Source organism: Corvus cornix, chromosome 2 (genome assembly GCF_000738735.6).
Source record: "Corvus cornix cornix isolate S_Up_H32 chromosome 2, ASM73873v5, whole genome shotgun sequence".
Taxonomy (NCBI): domain Eukaryota; kingdom Metazoa; phylum Chordata; class Aves; order Passeriformes; family Corvidae; genus Corvus; species Corvus cornix.
In genome coordinates, this window is record NC_046333.1 from 128,692,874 (window position 1) to 128,716,362 (window position 23,489).

General features: G+C 38.1%; 1 protein-coding gene across 1 annotated transcript; it reads right to left on the minus strand.

The window, feature by feature from the left end:
• Positions 1–4,610: 4,610 nt before the first annotated feature.
• On the minus strand, positions 4,611–23,200 carry CALB1 (calbindin 1). The gene is made up of 11 exons (XM_039548685.1): positions 23,018–23,200; positions 22,645–22,721; positions 17,853–17,927; positions 13,140–13,223; positions 13,005–13,061; positions 9,963–10,040; positions 7,502–7,557; positions 7,364–7,403; positions 7,223–7,276; positions 7,019–7,090; positions 4,611–6,606 (listed from the first exon to the last, which is right to left on the minus strand). The coding sequence occupies exons 1-11, from the start codon at positions 23,097–23,099 to the stop codon at positions 6,493–6,495; spliced, it is 789 nt and encodes a 262-aa protein (XP_039404619.1). The 5' UTR covers positions 23,100–23,200; the 3' UTR covers positions 4,611–6,492.
• Between the last annotated feature and the right edge of the window lie 289 nt (positions 23,201–23,489).

Here is a 23,489-nt window from a genome sequence, read left to right on the forward strand (position 1 = left end):
GGGACTGAAAGTGTTGAAACCTCATTTGTTGAGATTTACGAAAAATCCCTAGGTTTCACTTGCATTTACAGGCTGGTACTAAGGAAACTTTCAGATGGCATTACTTCTGAATCTAGTCAGTTTATCCATCCCATATATGCAGATGATAAAAATATTGCTCTCCCTCTTTATCCAAATTTATGGAGTTGGTAGTTTTTGTCCCTTGTGCCTCAGACAATGGTTGGAATTCCTCAAAGAAATTATCAACCTCTGGCCTTTACAGCCTGAAATCAATGCCTTTTTCTGTGTTTAAAAAGAGCTCCAACCTGTCCCCATGTGTGTCCTCATGCTTGTGCATGTACATAGTTTTATGTGCTTTGAGACTGATACATTGATGTAAGAGTCAGGACCATAGAATCAATTCAAGGATGTCCTCCTTCAGGTGCTGGTGGCAGTCATGTATTTTTCCACATAATCCAGGACATACGTAACATATGCCAACATCTGACTTTGAAGTCGCTTGATTGTCTTATTAGAAATCTGAAGCAAGCTGTGTTCTGCTGAAAGTGTGGACTGTGTTAGTGGAGGCTTCCTGAGCCTTTCTCCTATGAGTAATGGTCATGTGGGAGATTGAACAGCCACTGATAATAAAACAAAGCAACTGTGTTTATCGTAGCAGCCTTAAAGGTGTTCTTGAGCATAATGTAAAGGTTTTTTATGGTAACCTCTGTTTAGTAGGTGTGTAATCAAGATCACATTCTGACATGACAGCCCTGCCTTTTCCCCAACAAGTGATTTAATTGAGAAGTTAGGCCCATATATACTGGTTTTTGCTCATGATCAGATGCAGGTTCTGCTCATCATTGATGCAGGTTTTAGAAATGGCATATAATGTTTTAAGAGTTACATGTTACTTAACTTACAAAATGTTTGCTAATATATAGACTTAGTTAAGTGAAAAAACATAACTCTGTTCTTGTCATCCACTGCTGCAGGAGAATGGAATAGTCTGACTGGGACACATTTCCTTCAGTAAGAGTTGTTAGACTTGGTAGGGACAGGAAAGGAACATTACTATGAAGACATGAATCCTAAACATCTCAAAGTTTATGTTTTACCTAAATACAATATAATACTGAAGCAGCAACACATGCTATCTGAACTCAGGAAAAGAATAAGATGAAGAAGCTTTATAGCTGCTACCTAACCCAGGCAGTGTCTGGTTTGGAAATTCCAAAAGAAGCTGTTCCTAAATGCTGATGAGGATTAGACTGTCCTGAAAAAGGCATAAAATATCGCTAAAACCCAAGAGGTGTCCAATCCAAAAGCATGCTCCACAGCTTTGCATTACTCACAGACTGACATAAAGCACAGTCATCACAGCTACTGTATTCCAAACGTAGCTAAACTGGCAGGAGAGATAGTGTCCATGCTGTCTCAAACCCTGAGATTATTACATTTCTCACCCTGAGATTGCCAGTGAGCCACAATGTAAAGGGAAGGATGAAAAAAAGTACTGCTTTGTGGCATAATGATTTTATGAAGTTGGAGGGACAGGAGGGTGGAGGAATGAGTCAGAAAAGGTGATGGTGTATATTGGAGATTGCAACAGGAATCAGTAGGGTTGCAGAGGCAGTTTAATTTTCATGAATCACAAGGATACTTCCCTAAAATCCAAATACTGTCGCGATAGAGGGGAAACCCAGACGCTCAATATGAGTGATCAGCAGGAATACGATTTATTGATTGTACCAGAACTCCTTATATACTAACAATAATAGGCTTTATGCATATTTGTAACGGCGCATTCTAAGTGGTTCACGTCGACTAAGCTGATTCTAAACCCCTCCTTAGACCCCCTTTCGTGGTCAGCAGTTCTGCTTTTTTCCCTGGCCTTCTAACCACAGACGTCTATTGTTTATACTGCCAAAACCTAACCTTGCTGGCTCTGCAAATAAACCCATAGTTCAGCAGTAAGGCTCAATGGTGGTTCAGTTACTGAGCAAGATACATGTAATATTCTGTAACTTCAGTTGTTACACAGGATGTGTGGTGCATTGTCTTATGAGACCTTGCTCAGCTAGCTGCAAGGGCCTATGTGCCCGTTCTCACGTAGCCAGCTTCTCAGATCAGTAAGCTGCAAAGAATCTGTATATCCTGAATCTATATGTCCCTTTTCACATAACCAATCTCTCACAAAATACCTTTTTTAAAATTTCTTTTGCATGATCCATCAGTCAAAAGTATTGTCACTTCCATGAACTCAACTTGGAGACACCCACAAAGGGGATTCTTTGTTTTCAACTGAAAAGTGCATCTTGTCTGCTTAATTAAATCTTGAAATTACCCTTTTTATTTCTGCTGGTGATTTACTGTCTTTGAACCTGTCTGTTACAATTTATTAGATTAATTCAGTGCTGCAAAAGTGGTCTTGTGCTATAGTAGGGGCTTATCAACAAGTTATGAAAATCATTTAAGGTTGCAAATGAAAGAGATCTGTGGTATTACCTCTTCACTATGATACCAGAACTTCTGTCAGTCTTTAGTTCTCCTAGTTCTGGGAATTCTCTCCTCTTGAATATTTTAATTACTGTTGAGAATATTGCTTATATTTCCCAAATTGAGAATTTGCTTCACAAACAGAGGATGATACTGTTTGAGGGAACTGTGAGTTCCTACCTGTCCATACTGGCTTCCAAGTTCATGGGCACACGAACTGCTCATTTATATTTACTTTTTTTCCCATACTGATGACATGTAACTAAAGACACTAAATTGCAAGAAAGTTTGTACCTTTGTCTAACTCCATGGAGCATCTTGTGATGTAACTGCTAAATAAGTAATGCCACTTGAACAAAGGTAACCCCACAGTCTTTTATGTGATCATTTAATATGCAGTAAAATAAAATAGTCTTTGGGATTTGAGTGCACTGACCTGCTTTTAGTTGCTGTAGAACAACTTCAGTTGATTTCAGAGGGAATTGGAGGTGCTCAGCACTTCAGAAAATCAGGCCATGTACATTCAGGTGCCTAAGTATGCATTCTGTATCTTCTCAAAGACACAGCAAGTAGGAGTGGATTTCAGTTTCCCTCCGTAACCAGTGGCGATAACCATGAATATGATGAGGGCTTAGTATAAACCAGAAAAAGCAAAACTTGTATAAAGAAACAAAGCCTTAATTGAGGTTTAAGTGGAGCTTGCAGCAGTGTGTAGGTATTTTGTTCATTGGTGAGGTTCATTTTGCATAAAATGCTGATGACTTTCAGCACCCTGGTCTGTATTCAACATTTGCCCATGAAATACAGTGTTTAGAAATTTCATCAGCTTGTGTGGATAATCTTTTCAAAGGTGGGTAACTAAGTTGTAAACAGGGAGGATTAGATCAGTGCTATGATGCATGAACTGTTGAGGATAGAACAGTGCAGCAGTGAATGAAAGAAAGCCAAAGTACTTGCTTCAAGAGCTGTGTTCAATCCTGATTAAGTTGTTGGTGAAAATTCACATGATATTCTCCATAATGGTCAGCTGGGCAGTGTTAGTGGCCCCTGAGGTGCCCTGATGGATGGTGGTGTGGGCCCAGCTGGAAGCAGGCACTCACTCCACCTAATCTGGTACTGTTAAGGTTTACTTCTGTCAGGAAACACTACATTTATAATGCCAAGGGTTTATAAAGGTTCTCATAGTTACTGTTGTTATTATTCTTTCAGTTTGCTGGTTTGTGCTTTAAAATTACTAGAAGATCACCTTCTTTGATTTGAATACCTAGTGCCATGTTCAATTTTAATCTGTACACATTTAAACTAGAAGAAGCTAAACTAAAGTAGTATGCTTCTATTTTATAGTATACTTATGATTTGTAGGATAGTGAGTTTTGGTATTTGTTAGCTTGAGTGCTTCTTTGCATGTTTATTAAATTATGTATTTATAGGCAGCAAAATAGTTAATAGCTTCAGTAAAGGGGTTCCCAAGGAGCTCTGTCTCAGTTTCTGTGTTTAGCTGGAGTATGGTGTACCTGCACTACATCATGTAATTAATCTTTGTGCATGCTACAATTTAACTTTTCTTTGGTCACCAGATGTGTACCAGAAGAAAGAAGAAATCTTCCCTATCATCACCTCTCTTACGATTCTCTGCCTTGTTCTGCCCCAACCCTGACATTTTAAAATCAGTCTGCCCAGGAGTGATTTAGAGTATAAAACCTGGAGGTTTTACAGCAGTTTGACCTAGCCATACTTGTCACAATTTGCTTTGCACTGACAGTAGGCACCTTTGCTAGAACTGGGGTTTTAAACCGCTGTCTTTTAATCCAACTTTTATTTAAGAGAAATAACTGCAGGAAACGTCCTGCTTGTGGGTGACTGAGACCTGCTTTCTGTGTTGTGCCCTGCAGCAGAGCCAGCTGGTGGGCAGCAGCAGTAGCAGAAGAGCTTCAGTAGCTTCAGAACGGATCTGTGACAGTAAACTTTACTCATGTTCAGGAAGACAGATTTCAGTTTCTGTGGTGACTCTGTCAAAACATTTTAAAAGCTTTATCTCTCACTGTAATGATGTAGCAAACATATTTTTACACACAAGGTTTGGGGTTTTTTCTTTACACTATTAAAATGTTAAAATAAGGCAAAATCCAGGATTTCAAGTGCACAGTATGAACAATATCAATCATTTATTGTACTGATAGGCAGATTCACTGTTCCTTCACTTAATGTACACAATTGTATTTCACATTGCATAGAGAAAAGAGGAGACAAGCAGGTAAGACGTTAAATCACTGTGCATGGAGTGGGAGTAAAACAGTGAGAATGAGCTGGCTTAACCTTATTTTAGCTTTTTGTGTGGTTTTCTTCCCAGAAAGATCCCATCCAACACCACCTACCCCTTAACTTTCCAAGGCTCAGCCTGGAGAGAGCCCAAGGCCATTAGGCCATTCCTGAAATGGTATTTAGTTGCTTGAGTTCACCTGAGGAATTGAAAGATTCCTTTCAGTGGGAGTTCATTGACTGTAATCTTGAAGGATTGAGCCTCACTGTTTGAGACGTGTTTCAAATAAAATGCTTTTACTTCCTTTTGTTAAATAAGACACAGAAATGTATCTGAGAAGTTGTATATAGCTAATCTGCTAACCTGGATTTGCTTCTGAAACAGCTGTACATGGAGGCAGCATAGGTTTATTGGCTTTAAGACACAGCCCAATTTCCTTCCTTCTCCAGTACTTACTGGGAGCAGTGACCTGGACATTCCTGAAGTTGTCTGGCATAAAACTGGTGTAAAGTAAAAAGGGAGCCAGGCAAAAAAACCCAAGTATGCAAGAAGATAGGGCTGCTTCATAGTATAGTTCCCATTTAAAAAATACATCTCTAATATAATAAAAAGCAGAGCCCACCATGTAAACTAAATTAATAAATTGTTATAAAATCTGTACTATTTTTTTTTCTTCATTTAATGTCAAATTTTAATGCTAGTGATACAGACTAGTAATTCAGTGTAATATCCAAGGAGGCACGTTTTTTTAAAATAGTCAGTTTGTCCTTTACATGGTACAGATACAAGAATCCAGGAGATACACAAACTAGACACCAATAATCTTAGGATATTAAATTTAATTATAGATTACACAGAATATGATGTAAAAACAGCAATTTACTAGAATAATTATAACCTGCAAAATGTGAAAATAGTTTAGAAAATGGATTGTCATATTCTCTGACACAGCAATAGTCATGAAAGGTACACTTATAATATCATATGGTAATCTGTGTATTAACTATACTACCTGTCATTTAGCCAGGATTTCAAGACAGTTTAAAGGCATTTATTTCTGAAGTGCCTATGTTTAAATTCAGTAAAACAGCTAGATTGAGACCACTATATTTTTATCAACTACTGCATGGAGATCTATTCCAGATAAATGCTTTGTCTATATGCTATGAATTCGTAATGAGAAGAGTAATTGTAAGACTGCAGAGAGTACAGACCTGTAAGTGAGTGGTTTGACAACTGAAAATATTTCTTAGTGCCTTATTAAATTTTTGAAAAAAGACATGCCAATGTCTCTTTCCTATTTCAGACCTAGATCATATTTAATCTGAATTCATGTTATATATTTTAAAACCCGACATTTATTTGTTATGGGAAAGATATGTGTAGATCTCTTTGTTACGTAGTTCAACAAGAAATGTTGCAAGTGTCAAAGGATATGATGACCACAGCAATGTTGGCAGGTTTAATTTTTCTCCAGCCATGTTTATGAAAGCAAGAAACCCAACCAAAACCAACCCTGACATATTTAGTTTCTTTTTGAATATACAGACTGGCCCAAACACTGACATTCTGTTTATCGATCTTATTGTTACAAAAACTGTACATTACAAACAGTATAGAAACAAACTGAAAGGAATGTGCCACACATCCTGGCTAATTTTCTATATGCAGTTTAAAAATACAGCCTACTCCCTTATAGTGCACAGTTATTGTGTAGAGTACATCACTAGTTAAGTGGACATGACAGAAGAGCTCTAGTTTTCCTCAGCACAGAGAATAAGAGCCAGTTCTGCTCGGTAAAGCTTTCCTCCATCAGACAAGGCCATGATGCTTTTCTTGTATGTTGCAAGGTTGGTAATGTCTAATTCCTATTTAAAGAACAGATAATGCTTTATAATCCTGTTTAGTTATCAGCATGAACAAGTTTACTTCCAATGGCAGGAAAGGAGAAAAAATCCCAGGTATTCTCAGCCTGTCTGACAATACCACACTAAAATGTTTTTATATATTTGTATGTTATCCATATGACAGCCATATGTTAGATTGCTGCTAGCTGGTGTCTCAGAAGCAAGCAAGCTCTTGATAGTGTCACTATGTAATCACAACTCCTCTAGTTCAGGATTTACACTGCTATTATTTCCACCACAATTTTTAGTTGTACTTTGACTTCAGGAATTATGACTTAGAAGCTCTATATTTATCTTATTAGGGTGGATTAAAGTGTCCTTAAAATCCAAATTAAATCTAATCTCTAAGGAGAAAGAAGTCCTCTAGGATTACCTTTTTGTTCTTTTCACAGAGATCCTTCAGTAGGGCATCAAGTTCATTTTCATCTATATAGCCATTGCCATCCTGAAAAATACCATTAAAGATAAGTATAAAAATTTATTTTTAATTCCAGAGGTTATGGCTTGTTTTCCACAAATTCAGAAAATAAGTGCCAATAAACTACACAGTTAATAAAAACATTTTTTTAAGACTTACTTGATCATACATCTCAAAGGCATTATTGAATTCTTTTGCACACATTTTGACACCCTAAATGCCAAAAGGAAAACAAATCCATTAATGACACCAGTTATGTGTGATGGTGAGAGGTTACCTGAAGAATGTGAATATTCATACCTGAAATTTAATAAGAAAATTTTCCTGTACAGGGAGTAGTCTTTGGAGAAAAAAAAAAAACAACAAAGGTCAAAACATTTAACTATTCCCATTACAGCACTTGGTACATGACACTTGTAAAAGAAACAGAAGACATACCTGGCCAGTTCAGTAAGCTCCAACTTTCCATCATTGTTTGCATCAAACATTCTGAGCTGCAAGAATATATAATTTTACATTGCTAATCAAAATTAATTATCCTAATGAAGAAAACACTTATTTGGAAAACTTAAATCCAATTAACTTTATCCTGAAATGATGTCCCCAGGTCACTTTTGCTATGTAATACATTTATTTTAAGTACTGACTAAGTAATTTAGAGTAATTAATTCTACTGCAAAAGCTTGATAAGAAACCAGATGAGCAATTCTGATTAACCTGTAGTAAGGTAGGTCTTAACCTGCCTTCACTGACAAACAAATATCCTGTATGAGAAATGTGCATGTAATTATTTATAAATGAGAGAAGTGTTGATGTGGTAACATTTTACTTTTGACTTAATGTCATGATTGGATACTAGAATCATTATTCTCTATTAACAAAGATGAAAAAAATGTTGGGTAAAGTGCAATAGAACCCAAGGCATTCAATTCCCTACACAGAAAACACCAGACATTTCATTCAATTGACTAGGTCTAAGTATTTAAGTAAAGACAATGTTTTGTCACAGTGATACATTTTCTTTAAAAATGAACAGATGTTGCAGATGATCATATTTTCTTGATGGTATGCAAATGGAGAAATAAATCTTTCCAAATAAACATTATTAAATTATAGCTATAACTATGTTAATATAATTCCACAAAATAAATGATTACTATTTCTAATAACTTTCAATAACTCTACTATTAAAGTGTTTTCTTTTGAGGCCTTGAAAGGATGAGCTCCTGCTACTTGAGAGGCACAAACAGCTTTTAATAGCTATTAGAAGCAGATGAAGACATTGCTCCTGCATAGGACTTTCTCTTCCAATATTTATGTCTGTATGGTTCCATTTTTTAACTTTCAAACATTACATTGCACTTGCTGTATCAGACTCACAAAAGCAGCGGACTACAAAACATTGTATTGAAAGCACCATCACCCACACTCCATCCCATCCCCTGCAGTCACAGTCATTTTAGATGTAAGTAGTAGGTAAAAGGAAAAGCAACATCCTGTACTGACATAGATACATAAATGTATATCCTTTTGAAGAGGGAACTAATGTAATGCAATGAAAAAAGACCTAATTTCACTTTGTTAATACACAATAAATGACAAAGGATACCAGAAAAAAGTGACGTTCTACAAATGTTTATTTCTACACAACACCGTGGTTCCTTTTAGCACTTCCTTCCTTTGTATAAAAGCATCTGCTTTGCATGCATTTCCCATGAAAGCAGATTTGCATTTGGGGGAGGTAAGCAGTGGCAGCTGTGAACTTATTTTGTATTTTGATGAGTTGTTAGTGACTGGCTCTGCCTGCCAGCAGCTGCTCAGGACTGTGCATTTTCTACTATCCTTCTGTCTTCTGAGGAGATTATTGGAGAGCTGGGCTTATCTTTTTTTCTCTTATAGCTACATTCTTTGTCATTGTGTGTCTCAGCAGAGGCCAGAACTTACAGCATACTTCAGGATAGAGGTCAAAAAGCTCCCTGAATGAAAATGTTATCTTCAGCTGTGAATGAACAGTGACAATTCTATGTAAATGGCTTATACTGGTACAATGGAACCAGCAGACCTTTTCCAGGAGAAACACAAGTTTTGTTCTGCCAATCTTAAGCCAGTTTGAGGGCTAGTACATCTACCTAGCACATTTTTGATTGTTAAAAGTATTTTAGGATGAAAACAAGCTGGTAAAACAAAAAATGTAATGTTATACATTTGCTGAAGACCAGAGTTCTGGTCTTTTTTTTATTGAAAAGCCCATGCAGAAGCTAGTACTGGTCCTTACCATGAAGAACCATAGCAATGGGATGGATGGATTGTTCCAAGGACGGGCTGATTTGAGGCCAGGGAAGCAACAGTTTTGCTATAGTGTTTATCTAAAACATCAGTTTATCTTTTGTGAAGCAAGGGGAGAAGGAATGTGTGAGATGTCTGTAAATCTAAGGAAGCCACCATGCAATGATGGCTTTTAAGACAAGAGACAGACACCACAGCACTGTAAGAAGGCAAAGCATAGAAAATAACACCAAATTAATTTGATCTAAATATTATAATATAATTATGACAAGAACAGTTTTGCTCCCATGAAATGTGAAGATTTTGGTTTTGGTTTTACAAGTAGTGGCACAAGGAAGCAAAACAGGGAAAATACAATGGCATGGCATGATATTATATAAATACCCAGAAGGTTAAAAATTCCTGGGCTTTTCTTCTTAAGCAGTCCTGCAAACTGCCCATTAAAGCTCTGTAGCTGCAGAAATACTTGCAGGGATAGGTGCCACAGCTGTCTCTCTCTTGCAATGTCATAGTCTGACTGGGACCTGGAGGGTCTCCAAGTCATTTGGAGCCTTCCACTGGCTAATGATAAACAGAATTTGGATTAACCCACTATGCCTGTAAATAACCTTACCATTATTTCTGTGTATTCCGTTAGCTTTGAGTCTTCAATCTGCTTATTTGCTTTCTGTAATAAATCTTTCAAGAAGCTCTGTTAAAATAAATAGAGTAATAGGTGAATTTTTATCTACAGTATAAAATGTTTGATTTGCTAACTTCAGATTAAAGTAATGGGAAATACTATTTTACTTCCACTTTAGTATTTACTACTGAAGTTCCAAATAAGTAGGAAAAAAATAGTCATCAACAACTAAGAATACATGTTTCTTTTGGTAAGTTCAAATATATTGCAATTTGTTTGGAAAAAGTAGCTAATAAAACTTCCTGCATTATATGCCATTTGTTGTATTGTGAATTTGGAAAAAAGTTTGGCTTTCAAGTATACTGCTTCTTAATCAGCTCTATCAGTAAACTAAACTAATTAACCTTGGGTCTCCTTGAAAACTTGGATGCCTAATCACTTTTGCAACATAGGAACAATTTTACAGAAAGGATCAATGATTAAGCAAGTTTCGTCCTTGCCTATGGCAGTACCTGAAGCTAGAAGTGAATATTTCTTCCTACCATGTATTTTAAATATGTGCAGCCAATTTCATTGCATTTTTGAATGAGAATTTGATGACATATGACTTAAAACACCAGCCATTTTTACTTAAAAAAATAAGATGGTTTCCACCCATTCAGTGTTTTAGATTTCTGTACTAGGTCTGTGACATCAAAAATGAAAGATACGAAACTGTATAGCAAGGGCATTACAGGACCTGATAAAGGACCTAATTCCTGTCATCAGTTGGAGTGTCATTATCTTTGTGGAATTTCTGGCCACATTTCAAGACAGAAAATGGGGGAGCTTATAAGAAAATATACTTGTATTCCTGAACCTGAATGCAAGCATGTCAATAGTTGTATGACTAACACCCACTATAGTTCTTCTAGTCTGGCCCCCTCCATGCTGGAGGCCCTTCCTGGTAGCTTGTATAACAAAGAACACGACTGGAATGTTGTGAATGGATGTTATGGAAACATGTTTAATGTTGTGTGCTTCAATGGAAAATAAAAGTGGAAGGGAAATTAGAAGGCTATTCAGTCCATGTCTCAAGAAAGGATCCTATGTCTCAAGAAAGGATCCTATCTATCTAAACTTCCTGAATTACTCTCTGATCTGAGCTATTGCCAAACCTTTCCTAATACCGGCAATGATGAAGAGTCTGCCTCCCCCTTAGACAACACATTCTACTCCCATTACTATTGTTAGAAAGTTTTCCTGATTTCCAGCTTAAATTTCACTTACAAAGTTGTAAGTGGGTGTACTCCTCCCATAGAAAATACTTAAAAATGTTCCGTCTTGCCAAGAAATACTGATCTAAAAATAAAACTGGACAGTTATGTCTTATTTTTGGTGTTAAAATGGCCTCTTTCTCTGAGGCAAACAAAACCTCATAGCACAAGAGAGATGGACCATTAGAGATTCAGTTAAAATACCTTCATTCTTCAGCTGGTCCTCAATCAGCCCTGCCTTTTAAAAGTCTATTTTAAAATATAGCAGTCAGCAGGCATCACCTAACAGCTGGAGAGTTCTCAAGTGCTACCTTTTCCTGATCCTATCAACTTTAAATACACCAACCTGACACAACCAGTCAGCAGAAGAATGGGCTTGTCTGCCTGAGGGTTACCCTAAGCTTAGATCCCCAGCAAATGTCACACAGATATCGAACTCAAAAGAGAAAGGGAAAAGGAAAAAAGATGTGAATTTTTGGTCGTGGATTCCTTTTCTGAGCAGAAAAACTCTAAGATTTTGGACAGTTTGATCTCCTGGTGCTTTATTTAAAACTTACGTAACTCTTCTTTATATCACATATGAGCAAAATAGTCCAAATTAGATGGATAAACACTGCTAGATCTTTCTCTTGCTTTGAATTGCTTTGATTCCTTTGAATGTAAATGAATCAAATGCAGTTGAACTGTGGAAAATGGCACCTTTCTACTCAGAAAGCTGTTGTATATGAGCATCTTTCCTATGAAGAAAGGCAGAGAGAATTGGGACGCTTCAGCTTGGAGAAGAGGAGCTTCAGGAGAACATCATCATAGTATATAAATACTTCAAGAGAGGGTGCAAAGAGGATGGAGCTAGGCTACTGACAGGACCAGAGGCAGTGGCCACAAAGGTAAACACAAAATGTTCCCTCTGAACATCAGGAAACACATTTTCACTGCAAGGATGACAGAGCACTAGCACAGGTTGCCTGCCCATGGAGGCTGTAGAATCTTCATTCTTGGAGAGATTCAAAGGTCATCTGAACAAGGTCCTGGAAAACTGGCTCTGAGTGGTCTTGCTCGAGCAGAGGGGTTGGACCAGATGACTTCCAGAGGTCCCTAACAACCACCCTGTGATTCCGTGACACTAACTCAGCATTGACAAATTGATGTTGGTTGTATGACTAGTGAAATAAAATCACTCTTGTTTTATGATTTCTTAACTGTGCAAGGCTGAGATGGCTAATGGGATAACCTAGATTTTGCTCTTATTTGTGCATATTAAAGCTGATATCGAAATCCTACTAGGTTAACCAAGCAGAGGCAGCATAATTCCATTTGTGTTAGTCTAACAGTATTACAGAGGAAATTGTAGGGTTACGTGGTACTTGAGACAGCATAATCTGCCCAGCACCATAGTGATTAATAGTAGTGATGCTCTTAAGAAAAAACACAACAAAGCAGCCCTTTTCCCTAAGAGGCCAAAATAATAACCAACATAGCTGTCAGAGACTCATCTTGCTTTCTTAATCTTTCTTACTTCTAAGCTACCTAGTACTCTGAGTCACTTGATACCAACACTGATCTGAATTAAAACATGGCTTAAAAAAAACATTGATCAGATTAGAGTTTCACTTTAAATAATTTACTGACGACAAAAAATCAGCTAATTGTATTGCATTTTTGTCATGTTTGAAATGCAAAATCATGCACAAGTGGGTATCTGAAGAAAGAGATAGCAGCACAGGCTGTGATCCAACACCTGTTCTCATGTTATGCATGCTTGTAGATACTGGTTTACCTTAAGTTCCTCAGAATCAATGAAGCCACTGTGGTCGCTGTCATATTTCCTCCATGTCTGCAATCAGAATGTGAATGCTTTAATGATACGTTTACGGCAAGCAGGTCTTACAACAGGCAACTTTTCACACTGTACCTGCATGAAATCTTCACTTGACTTTAGCTGCTGGCATCTGAAGAACAACAGGAAATTCTCTTCCGTTGGCAATACCTGAGCAAGCTGTAACAGAATTGAAGAAAGATTAAATTTTGGCTCTTCATTAGGCCACCTCAGCCTGTAATAGAGCATGATGATTTTTAAAAGCATATGAAATTCTTTGTGCTCATACTGCCGTATCGCGGCCCCCTTGGAAGCTTCATCCTGCTAGCTGAAGTGTCTGGAAGATGCCTCCGAAAGGCTTCTGGCTTGCAGCTTTGTCATAGTCATCAAGGTCAAACAGAATTGAAGTCTGAGAGAAGGGAGTGAGGTAACACTTTACCAAAAGGGTAGCTGGGGAAAGCTGAAAAAAATTCACCCATGCAGAATTAGAATCTGTGTTAAAATCCTTTGAATCAGCATGAAGGGAAAGCTTAACACAGGGATTCACAGAGGATAAATGTGAAGGACCATGAATTAAGAAACTGAGAAATACAGACTACTCACAGATACCAAGGAAGAGGAAGAAAGAAAGGAACACTGACATGAAGAACACATGTTTAATTTAAATGGCTAAATATAAGGAAAGGCCAGGAGAAAAAAAAGAAAACAGGGAGGGTAAGGGCAGGCAGTTCTCATTTGTCAGTCACAGAGATGTGTTCAAAAAGAGCTATAAATACCAGAAAGAAATCAAGAGGGCTTTTAGCCCTGCAAAACCAGGGATAGTTCTTCCAATGCCTCTTCTCTACAAAAGGCTTTTTTAAAATCAGACATTATTGTACTGATTATTGAAAATGTTCATTTACTATAACTCAATTTTGGCAAGTGACAAATCTGGAAGATGGAAAGTATGCTGTATAATTTAATGTAGAATCATGATTTGTTTTTAACAAAAGCCCAATTTTTTTTTTCTGTCCTCAAAATGTATGAAATGTGTTTTGATTAAAAAAACTTTACTTGAAGAATAGACCAGCTGTGCTTACTATGGAGAAAATGGAGAAAGACAGATTTCTTAGCTGCATACTTTTATGTAAAATGACATCTGCAGACTTTCTGGAGTCCCATCTTAAAATTTTGATTCAAATTTTTGTTTTTCTGCCTCCATTTCACACCCTCAAATCTTTTGTTCTGCCTATTTCAGTGCTGTTGCCTAATTGCTGAGGCTTTTTTATTGGGATCCAGCAGAGCCGTAAGTGACTTCAGCTCCCACCCCACAGACACAACAAAGTTATGGAGACATATCTCTTGTTTCTCTTAAATCATATATAGAAGGAATCAGTTAAATTCTTCAGTGTTGGTACAGATGAAAAGACACATCAGAGCACCCTCCTTACAGAAATGGCGCAGCTGATGACAGGCTGTCAGGCCCACCAGAGGCTTCTGAGTACTTTTGCTAAGTGGCTGAACACGAAACCAAAATCGACCTAAGAAATGCATTTTTGTCAGCAGCTTTCAAAACCTACTCCATTATAAATAGCATATACACTTGTGGGTAAGTATATATTTACGTGTACGCAGAAGCTAAATGTGTGTAACTTGTCCTGATTTATGAAAAAATGTCTTTATTTCTCTCATGACAGAAAAGCTTTGATTTTCAGTGTGCGCTCCTATTTAACAGCAAATGTTGAATGGAAGAACTGTTTAGAATAAAAAAGAGAGTTTGAGAGAAGTGACTGATTATAACAATGGGAGAGGGTTTGCTTGTGTGGAAAATATAAATAAGATGTCATTCAATGACATAGCTAACTCCTGTGAATTTTGCAAGGGCACTGTAAAATAGTAACTGTGAAAGGATCATTAACAGCTTATTAGCACTAACAAACTGTATTTGAGGTACAGAATATATTACCTCTGGAAGAAAATTACCTTATTTTAAGCTATACCTCTCACCCCTTGTAAGTCTCAGGGGAAAACATTAAATTGCTTTTTGTGGAAAACTGCAGTACTGAGGGATGAGTGGATTGTGTGGAAACTGGTTCGACTTCCCAGTCCCAGTTTTATACCACTACCAAGAAGAAAGACGGAAACCTGCGGCTATTTTAAATGATGATTTCTTTGTGCGGATAAGCATAGGTGGACTTTGTGAGCATGTTCAACGAAGAGTGCAGACCACTGTGAGTCTGCTTATAGCAGCAATAGTAGTTTAGTTTAGTAAGCCTTGCTGCTTTTATGGAGAAGGTTGGTTATCTCTGGATCACAAATAATAGAGGACAAAGCCTAAGACTGGTTTGTCTCCTCTCTGGTCAGCTGCAGGGTGAGGTGTGTCTTTATAGGTTACCTAGCAGAAAAAATACTCTCGGTACCTAAAACAATATCAGAACTTTTTCCTAGACATTGTTCTCTAAGTAAATTCAGTTGATATTTAATGCTATTTAAAATTCCTTTCACCTAATAGAGTGAATTTGCTTTTTAAAATCCCATAATAGAGCATGGGAGTACAAAGAATATTCTAGGCTAATAAGTAGTCAATTTGAAGATTACAGCAGTAATCTTCAAATAATTTGAATGAGAAATTGCCGCAGTTCTGAGTTTTGAAACCTTGGGTTTCACAGCCACATTTTAGTAAAAGCATTGGTCTCAATGAGTACAGAAGGTGAATTAAAGGTCTATTACACAATGGCAAGAAAGTGGGCAGGTCAGGCTCTGCCTTTAGCTGGAGGACTCTGGATAATAGCCAGCGAACTAACTGCAGTCTGCTTGCAAAGACAGAAACAACACTTAATCTGAGCTGAAAATCCACTCTTTCCTCTATGAAGCCATCCAGGCCTCCTCTTTATCTCAGTCAACAGACCTTTCCTGAAAATTCATTATTCACTAGCACATTCTTCATCAAATGCTGCATGTTCATTATGAGAGCTGGGAGTCTGAACGGCTTTACGTAAGGTTTTTTAAACAGCATTCACACAATTTTCAGAAAAACTGTTTGATATACTATGTAAACAGGAACAATCTGGAATTACTGCATACTTTTTTTTTTATAAGGAAGGAGAATCAAGCCCAAATACCAACTTTGATATCATACTGCTCTGCATGTACCACACATTTCACGAGTCCCATCAGCAGTTTCCAAATCAAGCATCATGCTGATGTAAGGGAAATAAAATATAGCTATTGGGTTTGGAAACTGCTATATTAAGGGAGAAAGTCCCTTTAGACACTGAACTCCATACTATCACACTATTCAGTTGCTTCCGTGGATGCTGAGTATGTTTGGCACTCCACTGGGGGTGGTGAGCCATATCAGACCCTATTAGATTTGCTCATCTTCACTCATTAAGTCAATATCAGAATCAGAAATAGAATTTGAAAGGTAAAACTTCCAGTTATCTTTCCCGAGTGAAGGACCACAGTCTTTTTCAGGCACTGTTCACACATTCTTCTTGCATCCAGTGCTTGCTATATTCAAAAAGACTAAATTGTTCAATAACAAATAAATACGCATCCGTTAGTCCAAAACCAAAAAATTTGTTGTACCAAATAAATACTACTTCTTTCTAGATGCAAAGCTATTCATCAATGCTAACTATTGTCAAAAGATGCACTTTTAAAAATCAGCTGTGGCTGCAAGTGAAACAAATTGTTCATATTTCTATGGTAGTTTAGTCATAATTACATATGCCTTTAAACAAGTATATAAAATTCAGACATATGACAGAGGAGAAAAGGTATCTTGAAATGATCTATTGCATCAGCAGCGATACTTTTATTGACTTCTGCAGATTCTATTCAGTCCTCTGTTTTAAAATTAGATACTGACCCAAAGCTGGTCACTGTAGCAATTTTGCAGGACTGGTTTGTTTCCAGCTGTTTCTTAATTAGCTCTCTAGGTCAGATTTCTTATTATCAGGAAAAAAAAATAGTATCATTTAATAATAAAACTGCAGTCTCACTGCACTCAGAGTGACATAAATGAGTTGTTAAGCTCAGAGAAGTGACTTCTCAAACTGTAACCCCATAACCCCACAAACTCTCCTTTTTGACTTGCAGTGCTGAAGAGTTAAAGTGAGAGAAAACACAAAGGTTCCCCCCTTCCTAGCAAGTTGTCTAAGTTATACAATTGTTGAGCAGCTGAATGAGGAGAAGTTGTTGGTTATCTTCGGCCTCTTTAGAAAATGGGAGTAAGGAGTGTGAGAATTTTCTGCCTGAAGTTCTGTTAAAGTTCAAGAAAGGAAATCCTAAGAAATTCTTTCTTTGGAATCACAATTACTATTAAAATTTTGTTTACATTTATCATGATTAACATGCTGACTTGCCATATGTGTTGTTTTTCAGAATAGACTACATACAGTGACTGCTTAATTAAGTTCACTCGGGTGTTATCGAGTATCCTAATATCACTATTAGGAATGGTGACAGAGCATTAGCTCAAAATCACAGGCAGCACTACAGCACATCACTCTTCATCAAATTACCTTTTAAATTTAAATTTCTAAAATGGAATTTTTATCTACCTTGTAGAAAACTAAATTGCTATTGATGCTTATTTTTATTTAATAATGAGAGAAAAGTTAAATTATTTGTGGTGAAAAGTCTGGAATGTGGTAAGGAAAACATTACTTTTTGTTAATGAAAAAATTTTGTTAGTGAAAAGAAAAAAAGGAGAGGAAGAAATATTCTGTCTATCTAAAAATCCTAAGTATTGGCATATTATGCTCACATTGTTCTGTGCTAAATGCATTTCCTTCAAGTAAATTTACAAAGTAACTATCTTACCTCAACTATACCTATTTTTCCATCAGTAGTCTTCCCGTATTGGTCCACAAAAGCTTTCATTTCAGGTGTTAAATCCTAGAAAGTCACAATGATAGAATCATTACTTTAAAACACAAGAAACATACGTAAACTTACTTGAATAATCTATTAGTTGTCAAATAATATTCCACATTTAATGAAGGACTCACACATTGCAGCTACACTCGTCAAGTTTAAATGAAAATGAGCATTGTGTTTTGTCATAAATAATGCCATTCTGATAAATTTTACTTCCTAGGGAATTATATTATAGCCAGTGGAAATGATTGGCATCTAAATACTTAGAACTCTTATTTTAGTTTACAGAACAAAAAAAAATTACAAAGACAGATGTGTTGGAAGATGTGTCTAACAGTTCCTTTGTTTAAGAGGGTGACAGTGAAGTTCATAGGCAATTATTAGTCCATTTTTTCAGTTTTCATTTTTAAATTAGTAACTCGAAGGCAGTGCGGAATCTTTCAAAATAAGGAAAAAATTTCAGTATAATACATCTGAACACCAAAATAGTTTTTCCACGTCTTTGAGTGGATTTCTCCTGAACAATGGATGCTATTTTAGTCTTAAAAGAACTCATCATAATGTCACGTTTTTCACTGTTTAGTATTTGGTTATCATGGAAACAGAGTCAAAATGTCACTGCTTAAATGTGGAGAGGGAGATTTAGGTGGGAGAAAACTTTAAGAAGTACCTTAAATCTGACAGAATAAAGCCATCATAGTTGTCCGCATAAATTATGGTCCCTGCTATACATCTGTTCTCTAAAGACTATCCTCATTCTAGGTTATGCCAAAATGTGCCAGCCTTGGGGTAAATATCTAAATATTTGATTTCACACTTCAACTTAACCTGCCTTGCTTTGATATGAGCTGTCATCAACCTTCAATACTGATGAAACTTCTAATTTTCATTGTATTTCTTAGAGGTGGAAGCTAGTGAATCATGCAGCAAAAACAGGGTTACAGTCATGTTAAAACAATGGACAATTCTACAGTTATAGATGAAGTTACATCAGACTTTGGAAATTAAAGGTTTAGTTGTTATAATAGATCTGATTATATGGGACCTAAGTGATTTTCTCACTGGAGACACAGTGAAATCTCAGTTGTACAAAGTCCATTGTAGCTTGTCCCAAATTTCACCTGCCAAAGCTAACTAAAATGTCAGTTCCTTGTGGCTGATACAATCACGGCCTAGTATCCTATTTCCGTCAAAGTCATCCATGGCAGGTTAGTAATTTGCCATGGCTTTAATTAGAGATGTGGTTATTAATAAAATGGACTTCAAAGTCACCTTTCATCTAATGATCCCAAAGTGGGGACAAGTTTTCTTAGCAGATAGAATGGAGAATTAGACACTCAGATTTTAATTAGTCCTGGTTAAATATTTTACTAATCTTTCTAATAGCAGCTCTGCAGTTCCAGACAGTGTCCAGCCAGTTGAAGGAGGCATAATTGATTACAGGTTAAACAAAACAGGAAACTTGTCCTCTAGTTCATTATTCAGAAATGATGGTGAATTTTTGGTGTTCAGCCAGTTGAAGGAGGCACAGTTGATTACAGGCTAAACAAAACAGGAAACTTGTCCTCTTAGTTCATTATTCAGAAATGATGGTGAATTTTTGGTGTTCAGCCAGTTGAAGGAGGCACAGTTGATTACAGGCTAAACAAAACAGGAAACTTGTCCTCTTAGTTCATTATTCAGAAATGATGGTGAATTTTTGGTATTCTCTTCACCCTCTTATAAGCTGCTTGAAGAGTTATTTATGTTATTCAAATAAATATTTTTGGTCAAATAAAAATGCCTAAATTTAACCAAGACTAGTCCTAAACCTGATACAGACGCAGTACTCAATTTTTGAAGTGAAGAAACTAGCCCCTCACGCCTCAGTCAGACACCTCAGAAAAGATACTTGTCCAACAACTGCAAAAAAATAGCTTTTTTTGATATGATTTGAAAATGTAAGGATAGTTGGCACTACAGAAACACTTACACGACTGTATTCATAAAGTATGCATTTTTGTGCAGAAATGTCGTCATTATCTATATAGGCAGGGAAAGTGAGAAACAGATGTGGAACAGCTCAGACAAGATCCACCTATTGACACTTTATCAACCTCTGCATTAGTCATTTACACCCCAGACTTTCTTTTGGCAGTTGGTGCACCCAAATAGAGAATGTATTGCATAAATGTGGGTCACAATAAACGGAAGCTATGTTTATATACTTTTGTAGCTTTTGCCTTTAAAAAGAGGCAGTTCTTTTAACATGGCTGAAATTATATCAGATCAATTCAGTATCTACCATAATGCATGAAGCAAAAAGGCCTAATGTTACCAAAGCCCAAGCACTAAAACTTCTAAGTAGACATTCCCCCCTTTCAGGGGGGCTAGCCTGAATCAAGCTGCATGCTACCTCTCTGTCTGAGAAAAAGCAGCTGTGAAAGTACAGGCTTACTGAGTGGATTAATACAAGGATTAGCATCAGAACATAATTAGAAGAGTTCTGTAGTTGGGAAGAATATTGGGAAATATTAAACCTTCCTATTCAATGACAGCATCAATGTGATTCTTTAATGCATATGGCAAGACTGATGTAAAATCCAGCAATGAAGAATGCATAATTGAATATTTCAAAAAAAGTGAGCAGAAGAGTGACCTGAAATGCAGAAGTTAATGATGACAAAGAAGCTTTGGGGTGTTAAAAGAAGGACAGACAAGGAAATGACATATAACCTACACTAGTTTCTCAATGTGTCCCTTCTGGCTAAAGAATAGATATTCAAAGGTACTGAATTAGTATCCCCTGAGACAAGAAATTAACTAATGAGATGCTTGTTTAGCAAATGAGCCTTCAAACGCAAGAATCAGGTTAGATTTGAAACCTAAGATGACATACAGCCATACTCCAGAGCCCACAGACCAGGTGCTGAATTTGGTGTTGCTACTGTAGATTGTTCTTTTCAGCAGAACACTCCAAAGATAGGTTTGAATCAGAGAAATGGGACAGAAGAACTTAAACATCTGAGCATTTTTATAATACAGTGTGAGATAATGGCAGGGGTTATTTAAAAAAACCCATATATATTAAAAAATTTGTAGCAGATAAGAATAATCCTGAAAGGTTTTCTGTGTTGCTTTGAGTAGGCTATGTTTTAAAGAGATGCACACTTGCTTTGAGAGAGAAAGATCCTGATCTTAAAATTACAAATATTTTTTTCCTTGAGCTTCTGATTAATTTTTTAACTACTCAATAATATATTAGCATTTCTACTAACAATGCCATTCATGCTAAATATAAAGAGGCTTTAATATCTTCTTTCTACTGGGCAAACTTATGTTTTCTGCACTTTAGTATAGAAGAGACATTTGTTCTCTTCCAGTATTTGAAACGTATTGAAGTTGTTCAATCTTTTTCTGTGAAAAAAAATAGACTTTTTCCCTCTAAAAAACCCACATTCCTTTCCCAATTTTCTGTTTAGTTTTTTTGGTTTTTGGGTTTTTTTAACTTTTGTTTTGTTTTATTTTATTTTTAATTTTAGTTTGAACTTGCACTCAGGAAAATGAGAGCCTACAGCAATGTCTCTAACAGGAATTAACTGGTACTTAGACTGCAGTAACATTAGAGGCATTGCTGGGAGACAAATTTTCATGTCTGTAAAGTTTGTACTCATACAATTAATATGATACAATTTTCCACAAAAACAATTAAGATATTAATGTTTTAATAATTAATATTAATATTATTTTTTTTCTGTATTTAGTCTTAGATATACAGGAACTTTCAAAACAAAGTTAGTTATTGAAAAGCTACTTCTCAATTTGGAGGCATTCTTATTATGAACTATTAATGTATTTCCTCCCTGCACACATCATCCACTTAAACTGTAAATTTTTTTTATTTCTTCGGAAGTCTTTTAGCATAGATTCATTTAGACCGATTCCACTAAGTTATATGCTAGAAGTGGCTGTATCTTTACATGCAACCTTTAATTTCATTCTTTCTCCCTTTTCTTTTCCCCCCATATGGGTATAGTTTGGAGGAAATTATTAATTAATGTTTCGATAACTCACATGCAGAAGTGTTTTGACAACACTGTCAAAAACTTCGCTGTCTCTCTGAGCCATTTAAACAGCCAGGATTTGGTACTCACACTCTCGGTGAAGAGCAGTAAGTGTTTAGGAGTCATCTGCAGATCTATTTAGTGACCACCAAGGGGCAGAAACGCATTTCAGCCCGTGCTGCCCATTAGGCATGAAATTAAGAGTCCAACTACCCTGAAGTGTTGGTTTTCTCTCTTTCTCTTTTTTCTCTTTATCTTTGTTTTCGTCCTTTTTCTATTTTCTTCCCTTCCTTCCCCCGCCCCCTCGCCAGTTTTAATGAGTATATATCTGGATCAGGTAAGATTAATTGCAATGGGATAAGGTCCCTTCCAAGATAAAAAGACAGCATCCACACATTTCTTGACTTTTCTTTTTAAGCACTGTCAGAAGTACCAGCTTGTAGCCCGGCAAGGTATGAGCGGGAGCTGCTCTTCAGGGAGGTGCACCCTTGTTTCACCTTCCCAAAGCAGACTATTTATCTGATTTGCAACCTGCGCATTTCTAACCAAGCTATTTCCCTTTTCCTGGCGCGGCAGGTGCATGAACCGTGTGATGGCAAGGGAGAACGGAAGGAATCGGGGCACTGGAGTTTGCTCAAGAAAACTCTTCTTTCCCGAAGAAGACAGGAAAGTGGGGCGAAACATTAACCTACCAAGCCTGCCTTCTTCCGTGCCTGCTGCAGCTCCTGGATGAAGTTTTGTAGCTCCTTCCCATCCATGAACCCATTGCCTACAACAGAAAGAGTTACGGTTGCCGTCACCGCTCCCTCCAAACTCTCTGTCCGCTCTCCAGCGCCGGCAGGGGCGTCTCTGACCCGGCTGCTCCCTCCAGGCGAGCGGCTCCCCGCGCACCTCGCCCGGCACCGGTCCCAGCCCCTGACGGCTCCGGGGCTGCGCCCGAGGCTGCGGGCGGCGAGCGGGGACCGAGCGGGTTTCGGGCGGGCAGCGGTGGGGTCCCCCCAGCCTCCCGCGGGCTTGCCCCCCTCGCCCCCCGCGCCCCCGCCGCCCCGGGGGGAAAGGAGTCACCGTCGGAGTCGTAGTGGTGCCAGATCTCGAAGAACTGCGCGGCCGAGATCTCCACGCCCTGCAGGTGGGTCTCCGCCGTCATGGTGGGCGCGGGGCGGGGGCGCGGGGGGGGCGCTGTCCGCGGTCCTGACTCGACTCTGACCGCGGCCGGCGCGGCGACGACGGCGGCTCCGACGGCTCCTCCCGCCGCCGCCCCGCCGAGGGCTATTTATGAGGCCGTCCCGGCCGGGCCACTCCCCCCGGTGCTGCCCTCCCTCTCCGCGGGCCCCGGCGCGCCCTCCCCGCCCTGCGCGGGGGGGCCGGGGTCTCCCTACGGCGGCACCGCGGCTGGGGCAGCCCGGCGGCGGAGCCCTCGGGAATCGACACCCCTCGACGTGGGAGGGGTGTGTGGGTGCCGAGCGGGGAGCCCCGAGCAGAGAGAGCAGCGCTGAACGACCCACCCAGGAGTTACCGCGCATCCCTTGCTTTGGAG

Bases quoted from the DNA above. Each gene is read 5' to 3' on its own strand.
- CALB1 (XM_039548685.1), bottom strand. From the start codon at position 23,099: ATGACGGCGGAGACCCACCTGCAGGGCGTGGAGATCTCGGCCGCGCAG. The intron at 13,062-13,139 runs GTACAGTGTGAA...TTCTGATTGCAG, and splicing joins CAAGTGAAGATTTCATGCAG to ACATGGAGGAAATATGACAG. The intron at 7,091-7,222 runs GTAAGTCTTAAA...GGTATTTTTCAG, and splicing joins CCTTTGAGATGTATGATCAA to GATGGCAATGGCTATATAGA.